We start from the raw sequence: 10,186 nt of genomic DNA, 5'->3' as shown, positions 1-10,186 counted from the left end.
TGGTGAGGAAGTCAAGGGTCTTGAGACCTCAGACTCAATTCCAAGGAGGTGTGTCAAGGGGCAGATCTAGAGGAGGACAATTTTTGGGTTGGATATAACCTTCATTTATGGTAATTAAGGAGTGTTATAAAATTAGCAGCCCCCCCTGTGCAGTGTGTGTGTCCACAAACCTTGTGAACTTGCAAAGTCTCTCAGTAAAGAGCTGCTCTCTACCTCCCCCAGATAAAATTGCCTCCAAAAGTTTTTCCTCAGTTTTAGGCAACAAGATCTCCAGGAAAATGCAGTGCAAAGCTGCAAAAGGAGAGGAGAGTCTCTCCAGAAGCCCCAGGCAAGTGGGGCAGGAACTTCTCTTTAAATCCTCCAACCACACAGTTGCTTTTCTTTGGAGGTGCTAAAATATTCTTGGGTGCAGCTTTTCTTTGGTTTTAAGGTCAGTTGACCCTTAGAGACCCCTAAAGCCTTTTCCTGGACAGACCAGGCTGCTGCTTCCCTTTCTTTGGAGTAACCCTTGGCTGTTCCTGAGTGGGTGAAGTGAAGTGGTTCTTAGAGCATCTCCCTTCAAAGGAAAGGGCCTCTGAGCAAGGAGGGAAGGTGAAGATCTGCTGTTTCCCACACAGACTGAATTACTGGCATTTTAGATGAATAAATTAAGCCCAGCCTTTTTGCCTTACTTTTGTCCTAACTGGGGTTTGACTCTTTCAAATTCCCACTGTCAGTTGGTGAGGGGAGGCCTCTTTGCTTCCTGTGTTAAGCCTTTATGAAACATTCTTAAGTAACTTCTGTTTTCAGCTCCAGACTGCAATGAAAACACTTCTTAATTCTGTTAATTGTACCTTGACTGGTTGCTGGGAGCACTAAAGTATCTGTCTATTTGCCACTGGCCACGTTACTTCACCATCAGTGGAGAATAATTGCTCAAGGCTGCACGTGAGATCCTCCTGGAAATCACACAGGATGAGGTTTAAATGCCAAAACTGGGATTTTGCACTAATATAAGTTTAACAACTTGTCCTTGGAATGGCTTCTGCTTTTTTAAAGGGTTTGTAAAAACACAGCACAGACCAATGTATGTTGGTCATAAATTTTACTGAGACCCCACAGGCTCCACACAGAGCAGGTGAGAGACAAATAAATGATTGGAAGTATGATCAGGAGGAGATTATCAAGGAGAAAAGTCTTGCTTATGGATACACAATTCTATGGATTTTCTTCCTCAGGAGGAGATTATCAAGGAGAAAAGTCTTGCTTATGGATCCACAATTCTATGGATTTTCTTCCTCAGGAGGAGATTATCAAGGAGAAAAGTCTTGCTTATGGATACACAATTCTATGGATTTTCTTCCTCAAACTTTGTTGGGAACAAACAGACAGTCCTGACTTTCAATCATGAAACTCGTCATTCTAAGAAGTTTGATCTTGAGAAGTTGGATCTTGAGAAGTTGGATCTTGAGAAGTTGGATCCTGAGAAGTTGGATCCTGAGAAGCTGGATCCTGAGAAGTTTGATCCTGAAAGAAAAGGGGCAAATTATTAGATTTGCACTGAGAAAATAAGAAAGTAGCTGAAATGCTTCCAGCTAGTTCCAGCTAAAGAATTCAGGTTTCTGTCAAGAGCTGGAGCCCAGAACCTTCCCCAAAAGGTCTGGTCTCCAGGTCATCACACGCAGAAGGGGGACAGACCTACGTGTGTATCCACTGATGTATAAAAAGTCATGGAAAACCAAAGGATGTTCACACTTGACTTGCTCACCTTTGCTTGAGTGATTTTTGCCAACCTGCCTTGGTTTGGGAGCACCGGGGCTGTCAGGGCAGACTCACCAGGGGCTGGGTAAGCCAGGTAGGAGGGAATTCCTCTGCACAGAGCCTGGATGCGTTTTCCAAAGGGGCTCAGGCTTTGGAGTCTGAGCCTGGAGATGATGAAGCGACTGTCTCTGGGTGGCAGAGGGTGGGGCCCAGGGCCCTGAGCACCAAGGAGACAAACCCAGAAAACAGCATTTAGGGAAGGCAAGAATGCAGTTTGGAATGTGAGGATGAAGGGATGGAGAGCAGCCCTGGGAGAAGGGCCTGGGGGGTGAGGGGATGGATATGGCCCAGCAATGTGCACTCCCAGCCCAGGGACCCTCCATGTCCTGGGATGATCCCAAAGTGTGGGCAGCACGTGGGGGAGATTCTGCCCCTCTGCCCCCTCAGGTGAGACCCCACCTGCAGACCTGCCTCCAGCTCCAGGGACATGGAGCTGCTGGAGCGAGTCCAGAGGAGGCCCCAAGATGCTCAGAGGGAGGGAGACACTCTGCTCTGAGGAAAGGCTGGGAGAGCTGGGATGGATCAGCCTGGAGAGAAGGCTCCAGGGGAACCCGATTGTGGCTTTCCAGGACCTGAAGGGAGCCCACAAAAAACACAGCAAGGGGTGATTTCCAAGGGCCTGGAGTGCCAGGACACAGGGAATGGCTTCCCACTGCCAGAGGGCAGGGAGAGGTGGGATATTGGGAAGGAAATGTTGGCTGTGAGGGTGGGGTGACCTGGGCTGGGATTCCCAGAGGAGCTGTGGCTGCCCCATCCCTGGGAGTGTCCAAGGCTGGAGCCCCCTGGGACAGAAGGAGGTGTCCCTGCCCAGGGCAGGGGTGGCACTGGGTGGGCTTTGAGGTCCCTCCATCCCAACCCATTCCATGGTTCCAGGCCCCTCTGGCTCTCTGAGCCTTTGCTCCCAGAGCTGCCCCATTGCCCCCACCTGGCCCACACTGTCACGACGTGGGTGCAAACCCCAGATCAGCCCTGGGGACTCAGCAGGAAGTTTTGGCTGTGAGGGTGGGGAGGGCTGGGCTGGGATTCCCAGAGAAGCTGTGACTGCCCCATCCCTGGGAGTGTCCAAGGCCAGGCTGGGCAGGACTGAGGCTTATTCATGGACAATGCAACTTGTGAGAGAACTTTGAGAGTGACTCAGCTGGTTCCCTTCAGCTCTTGAGGTCTTTCCTCCTTTGCTTGGAGGAACAGGCAATTGAGTGACCCTTCACACACCACTCCCACCCACCATCCTACCGTGTCTCCTTGAGGGGGTGTGGAAAACTGTTTGCCAAGCCAAAGCCTCCTGCTTGTTGAAGCAATGATGCAGGTGTTCTTTGCAAACACCTTGGTTGCAACATAGCCCTGTTAGAATTAAACAGAAAATCCCTTTTTGGTGCAAACAATACCCAGGGAAGGAGAAGTGGGTTGCTGGAGAGAGGCACTGGTCAAAGGAAAGGCTTTGTACAGTGCAAGCAGCCACAGGGAAAGAAAAATATTGATCCTTTCAATGATATTGTTGAGGTAAATGTGTCATGGAGGGACTTTGGTGAAAGGCAAAAGTGCCTCCTCCAGTAATGCCACGTCTGTGGTGTGGTTGAGGCAGGTGAGGGAATTCTCTGCTGCAAAGCTCAGTGTAGATCCCAGCACAGCAGAACCAGCCCCGGGGCTGCAGGAGCACCTTTTCAAAGTCTGCCCTAAAATCTGGGGAAGTTTTCTTGAAGTTCTTCAGAATCCTTTTGTCTCTTGCCAATGTTTTGAGCCATAGTGGCAGCCACTTACAGTCTTGAAGTCCCAGACAGTTTTCCAGCCTTCAGAGTCGTCCTTTGGGTCGGGGCTGACCCTGCTGTCAGTGTGGGTTGAGTTTTCACTGTGGTGCTCATCCTCAGTGTTCTGGTGTTTGGGAAAGATGAAAGGAGGTGAGGATTTAGCTTTGGGGATTCCCAGGAGTGTTTCACTCAATAAAGCAACAGCTCTCAAAGATGTGTTTGGGAAACTGTTCTTTTGGAGTTTATAAAAAGGGGAGAGAATTTCTGAGCTCAGAATGAAGAGTGGGAAGCCCTTTACTTTCTAAGCAAGTAAAATAATTCCCTGTTGCTCTTTCCCCAGGAGGAGTCTGGAGTCTCCAGATTACTCACAGGATCCCACTGGGGTTTGTGGTCAGACCATTCATGCTCAGATTTATTCCTGCCCACACCTTTACCTGCAGGGGGTTTGCTCACCTCAGGACAGACTTTCCTGATCTCTGTATGGGAACTGTCTTTTTCTCTTGGTGTATCAAGCACATTAATATTTCCCTTGGTATACAATAATAATAAAAGTGCAACTTTCTTCTGAGTAGCCCACTCAAAAATGCAGCTTCACTCTCAGAAATGTATTAATCAGAGGCAACAGCCAAGGCCATTAATTAATTCTTGTGGCAGCAGAGAGGAGCTGAGTGTGGCTCTGTCCTTACCTCGTTGGCAAGAGCTGGAGCCAGGAAAATTCCAAGGAGAGAAGCAACCACAACCTGGAACAAGCATTTCAAATTCACAGCATTTGAACCTTGTGCTGCTCATCTTGCATCAGGTTATTTACTGACTTTAAATAATCTGGATTTCTGTTTAACTCTGTGTAACTTTCTGCTGGGGGGTCTGCCTGAATAAACTAAATATGCAGGAGAATTTTTTGTTGATGAGTTTCCATGCACAGGAATTGCCCTTAACCCCAGCAGGGCACCTTGGTAAGAAAGTAAAATTAAACACAATGGGTTCCAAACCTTGCCCAGCCCCAGTCCAGTAAACACCTCCAAAAGAGGTGTCCTGAAACAATTTCTTGGAAAAGTAGCTTTTCCCCTTGAGCTTTTGATTTCAGACATGGAGCAGATCCATGAAATGTCCATGTGAGGAGCTGGAATGTGGGTGCCCAGCCCAGCTCTGTACTCAGAGAGCAGCAGCAGGACCTGAGCACCCTCTCACTGATCTCAGCCTCCAAACACAGGGCTGATAGTCCAAGGGTTGGCTCCAGTCTCTCTGTTCAGAAAAATGTGACATCAAATGTTTGCATCTCCTTTATAAAATCACAGTTTCAGTGACTCATGTGCTTGTTGTTGTCCAAACTGCTGCTGAAATACTTTGGGGAGATTTAGTGCTGTTGTGATGATAAATTTTTGTGATAATTATTGTGTGCAATTATTCTCTTGGAGACAATCCCTAGAATATTGAACCAGTCCCAGATTTCATCTCCGTCAAGGGAGAACCTGGATGAGAAAGATCCAAGTGTGGCTCAGAATATTTCCCACTGACACTTGGGAATTTCTCCTGCCCAGTTCCACCATCCTGCACGTGGAGTGTCTCTTGGTTCTTCTCCTGCCCTCTCAGCACAGCTGTGCCCTCACTTTGTGGAACCTGCTGAGACTGTTGCCTTGGCTCTGAGTTGTGAAGGAGAGAACATTGTCCTTGGGATGTTCCAAGGGGGTGTCACCCCTGGCACAGAGCTCTCCTCTCTTTCACCTCTGAGGAGGCACTTGGAGTCACATCCCTGCCAAGAGGGACATTTCACCCCTGCACTCCCCACCCCTTTGGCTTTTTCTCCCTGTGATCCCTGCACAAACCACTAAGAGCTCACTCAGTGCCAAGAAAGACTCAAAACCATCCAAAACTGTCCAGCCTTAAGAGTTTTATGGAAAAGTGATTCGTCTACTTACAGTGAACTTCATTTTGATGGTAGGCCAGGCAAGCTCTGCTGGTAATTGATGTGTACTCTTAGTTTTTATACATAATACCCCAAAGTTAAGGGTGGCAATGGGTTTACCTTATTGGCAGGTGCCCTGTGTTCACAGAATGGTGACGGGTTTCCTGGGGAAGTGCTCTGATAAGGGCAGGCTTTGATAGCAGCCTGATTGAATTCATTGCTCCAGGGAGATGAAAGAAAACTTGTCCTGGTAAGTCCAAAGTGTTTAACAGTAACTTTAAATGGAAAAAATTAATGAGCAGAAGCAAAGCTCAGATTCCCAGTAAACTTGTACTGACTACGTGGCAAAGGTCCCAGCCTGAAGCTGCACCTGTAACCAAACCCATCATTCAAACCAAGGCAGGGCTAAAATGGTTGTGTGAAAATGGTGTGAAAAGTGTTAAGTCAGTCCATGGAGACCATGAGGTTCACTGAGTTCTGTTGGGGATGTTCCTTTCTGAGCTTGTTCAGTCAGAACCTGCTTTGTGGTCAACCCACTGTCCTCAAAGAGCCTCTTCATGGCAGGAGCACCTGGTTATGGACCAAGGGCTGATTTGAGAAAGGAACCATAAACTGGAGGTGGCAAAACATGAGTAAGGGAGGGCATTTTATGTCAATTGTTATTTGGGAAGAAGGTTTCAATGTTTCTCTGAATTTGATAATGATATACAGAGCCAAAGTGTCACAATGCCTGAACTCCACAGACAGTTCTCATTTCAGCCTTTTTAGGGGCTTTCAAAGGCTCCAACCTCTGTCGTTAAATAAATCACTTGACTGCATCTCATTTTAGGGGTTTTCTGGTAGTTTATTTCTTGGTCCACTTTGTCATGAGTTGCAGTTACCAGATAGTCATGGAAAAAAAGGAAGAAGAAGGAGTAACTGGTTTTACATTAACACATTTTTAACTCTTCCTGTGCAGGAATATACAAGTTACAGGAGGGACTACATGCAGAACTAATTTTTCCCACAGTTACACACAATCTTAAAACCTCCACACACCCTGCAAACCATCCAACATCACACAGCTACAGCTAATCATTCAGTAATATATATCTCACAAAGTTGCTGGATCCAGCAGTCTTATTTATCATATTTTCAACTTTATAAAAGAGCCCCTTTGATGTTACTCCACGGGGCTTCTGCAGGTTTCTTTTCTTGCTTCTGCACCAGCTCAAGGTCTCCAGACATTCTTATCTGGCACCTGGAAATTTGTCTTTGGTTTGCTGGCCTGAAAATGTGTGAATCCCCACAGCAAAGCCTCTGGAAATCCCATTAATTGAGTCAGGACAGGCACAGGAAACTGAGCTGTGCAATCCTGATCATCAGCAATGAGTTGGGAGCAGCTTTGCCTGTGCCCTCCAACAACCAGAGCCAGCCTGGCCATGGCAGGGACGTGCCCCACTCAGAACCCTGAGCCTGCACATCTTCCATCAGCCCCTGGGAGCTTGAGTGGTTCCATGGCAAGTGCACAGATGAAGCTTGGCTTACACAACTAATGGGAGCAGTGGAATAGCCAGGAAAAAGGGCAGGGAGTGGGGCTTTGACAGGGCAACACCCTCACCTTTTTCCAAAGAAACCTTATTTCTGTCTCCTCTTTCAAGCTCTGCCCAAGCCATTCTGTTCCCATAGGAAATTCTTCTACCACTGGGCACAAACTCCCAATGCCAGGAGTTGTTCCAGCTTTTTCACCCTCTCCTCAAATTAGTGTTTCATTCTGGGCACACACTTATGTTTTCATGTGGGTGTTTTGCTCCTCACTGTCCAGCAGAACTCCTGAAATGATTCCTAATTTCATCCTCAAAGCTTGAGCTTGACTTTTTTTTGGTAACTATTGAATGTTATGAATTCTGCTTGACTTGTCCTTGAGCCACAGAATTTTCTAGGCAATGTCACCCCACCTTTATCTAGAGCTTGGCCCACCTGAGTTCAAATGGGAGCACGGAGAGCTTGGGTGGTTTTTTGAGGTGTTGCTTCACTCTTTGCTTTTCTCCCACTACCTCCTCACTCCCTGATAAAATAAATATTTATGAAAAGTACCTGGATAAAAACCCTGTGAGTCACCAGGAGAGTTTATTCTGATCATGCAATCTCTCCTGAACTTGATTGGATCCTACTCCTCTAGATGCTAAAATTCTTGTTTGGCACTCAGATTTGAACTGGAATGGTGCAATTAATTATTCTTTTCTCTTGATGTTCAAGGTTCTTTGGTTTCAATGTTTTCTAGTGGGTCACAGCATTAAATAATGGGTCAAATTCTTTTGGCAATTACACAGATTAAGAGTAATTCTGTAGCTTAAGGATTTTCCCTCAGGGTGAAGTAGAATGCATTTGAAAATATTTGGCCTTAGAAAAATAACAGAGAAATGAATCTTGCTGTGATGACAAACCTTGTTGTGCTGTGACACCCCATCACATGCTCTGCACCTTTCTCTGCTTCTGTTCTCTGCTCATCTCCCTGACACGACCAACCTGCCCTCAAGGGGCTTCATCTGGGGAAAGGTGGGAGAGGCTTCACTCAGATCAGAGCTCTGGACAGCACAAGGACTGCTGTGAGAATGTGACATCACTGGGAAATGTTCTCTGAGGAGTTCTGAGTCACAGCTTCGGAAACTAAACCTGCCTGAGCCTGGGCAAGTGAAATTCGAGGGTCACAGCCCTCCTTGTGCAGCTCCTTCTTCCAGATCCTTCCTATGGGAGGTGCTTTGAGGGCTGGAGCACAGAGGGGGACACCAGACTGTCACTGTCACCAGTGGGGTGCTCCATCCTCGTCCCAGAGCTCCTCAGCAGCTTCATAAACACAGAACTGACTGGAAGGGGCACTGAGCAAGTCTGACACAAAACTGGGAGGAGCTGTTGAGTCCCTGGAAGGAAGGGAGGGCCTGCAGAGAGACCTGGACAGGTCAGAGGGCTGGGAATCACCAACTGTGGGAAGTTTGACAGGGGAAGAGCTGGATTGTGTTCCTGGCATGAGGCAACCCTGGATGGACAGACAGACTGGGAATGAGAGGCTGAAAAGCAATGCCAGGAAAGGGCCCTGGGGGTCCTGCTCACTGGCCAGTTGGCCACGAGTCAGCAGTGCCCTGGAGCCAGGGGGGACATCCCTGTCCTGGGGGGCATCAGGGGAGGGAGGGGATTGTCGTGCCCTGCTCTGAGCTGGGGCAGCCCCACCTGCAGTGCTGGGGCAGGTTGGGGGGACACAATGAAGGGAGAGATTGAGCCATTGCAGAGTGTGCAAAGGAGGCCACGAGGGTGGGGAAGGGTCTGGAGGGACCCCCTGGGGAGCAGCTGAGGGCACTTGGGGTGTTCAGCTGGAGGAGAGGAGACTGAGGGGACACCTCATGGCAGGGGCAGGGGAGGGGCTGGCACTGAGCTCTGTTCTGTGGGACCAGGGACAGGGTAGAGGGAATGGCTGGAGCTGTGCCAGGGCAGGGACAGCACCCAGGGAAGGGCTGGAGCTGTGCCAGGGCAGGGACAGCACCCAGGGAAGGGCTGGAGCTGTGCCAGGGCAGGGAGAGCACCCAGGGAATGGCTGGAGCTGTGCCAGGGCAGGGACAGCACTCAGGGAAGGGCTGGAGCTGTGCCAGGGCAGGGTTAGGTGGGATCTCAGGAAAAGGCTCTTCCCCCAGAGGGTGGTGGGCACTGCCCAGGGTTTGGGCACAGCCCTGAGGCTGCCAGAGCTCCAGGAGCATTGGGATGATCCTCTGGGGCACAGGGTGGGATTGCTGGGGTGTCTGTGCAGGGCCAGGAGTTGGATGGATGATCCCTGTGGGTCCCTCCCTGCTCATCATTCCCTGATTCTGAGGATCTCAGGAAAAGGTTCTTCCCCCAGAGGGTGGTGGGCACTGACCAGGCTCCCCAGGGTTTGGGCACAGCCCTGAGGCTGCCAGAGCTCCAGGAGGGTTTGGATGATGCTCTGGGGCACAGGGTGGGGCTCTTGGAGATGCAGGGTCAAGGGTTGGACTCTGTGATCCTTGTGGGTCTCCTTCCAGCTCAGGATATTCTGTGGCTCTGGAACTGGTTCTTGGCTCTAAGAACATCCCTGCTGGTTTCAGGTGTGTTCCTGGGACACGTGTGACCAACTGGGGACAAAAAGCCTCCAAGGAGCAAAGACTGTCCTGCTGGAAGTACATCCAGGCTTTGCCTGAGACAACCAACTCAGACTGTGCTCTCTCTTGCAATCGTGTTAATGAGTCAAATGCTTTTCAGAAAAGAGCCTTTAATTGTTGCCCTTGTCTGATGGGATGAGCAGAATTCACTCAGTCCAAGGGAGGGTGAAAATTGGGAGGGTGTGGCTGAAGTTCTCCCTCACTGAGGAACTGGGCATGTCTCAGGTGGCTCTGCCCTCACCTGGCTGTGAGCACATCGATGCTGAGGAGAGCAGGAGCTCATGTTTCTTGGGGGCTTTTTGAAAGAAATGAGTATATGAAGACATGGAAAATTAAATGGAAAACACCTCTAAAATTAATGGAAAATTAAATCCAGCTTTCCCTTTAATGTGTTTAGAACTTACTAAAGCTTTTTGCTTTAACTTGTGGGGATGGACCTTGTGGTATTCCCACTGAGAAAAGCTTATTTGACTGTCAAAATCCACTCTCAGTGTTTCTGACATACCTGGAATCTGGGGAACAAAGAATCTTTTGAGAAGGAAGGCCAGGGCCAGAGCAACTCCAACCTCATTAGTCTCCCTGTGCTTATCCCA

General features: G+C 48.9%; 1 protein-coding gene across 1 annotated transcript; it reads right to left on the bottom strand.

The window, feature by feature from the left end:
- Positions 1 to 1,396: 1,396 nt before the first annotated feature.
- LOC139683634 (gastrokine-1-like) lies at positions 1,397 to 5,473 on the bottom strand. The gene is made up of 6 exons (XM_071578953.1): positions 5,462 to 5,473; positions 4,232 to 4,285; positions 3,559 to 3,669; positions 3,034 to 3,141; positions 1,816 to 1,957; positions 1,397 to 1,506 (listed from the first exon to the last, which is right to left on the bottom strand). Exons 1-6 carry the CDS (start codon positions 5,471 to 5,473, stop codon positions 1,397 to 1,399), a joined length of 537 nt encoding a protein of 178 aa, XP_071435054.1.
- Between the last annotated feature and the right edge of the window lie 4,713 nt (positions 5,474 to 10,186).

The sequence above is a fragment of the Pithys albifrons genome, chromosome 29, assembly GCF_047495875.1.
Source record: "Pithys albifrons albifrons isolate INPA30051 chromosome 29, PitAlb_v1, whole genome shotgun sequence".
Classification (NCBI taxonomy): domain Eukaryota; kingdom Metazoa; phylum Chordata; class Aves; order Passeriformes; family Thamnophilidae; genus Pithys; species Pithys albifrons.
Note: the sequence above shows the minus strand (reverse complement) of the source record. Positions and strands in the feature narration are given on the sequence as shown.

Bases quoted from the DNA above. Each gene is read 5' to 3' on its own strand.
- LOC139683634 (XM_071578953.1), bottom strand. The intron at 3,670-4,231 runs GTAAGGACAGAG...CCCAAACACCAG, and splicing joins CTCCAGCTCTTGCCAACGAG to AACACTGAGGATGAGCACCA. The intron at 3,142-3,558 runs GTAAGTGGCTGC...TAATTCTAACAG, and splicing joins CTGTCTGGGACTTCAAGACT to GGCTATGTTGCAACCAAGGT.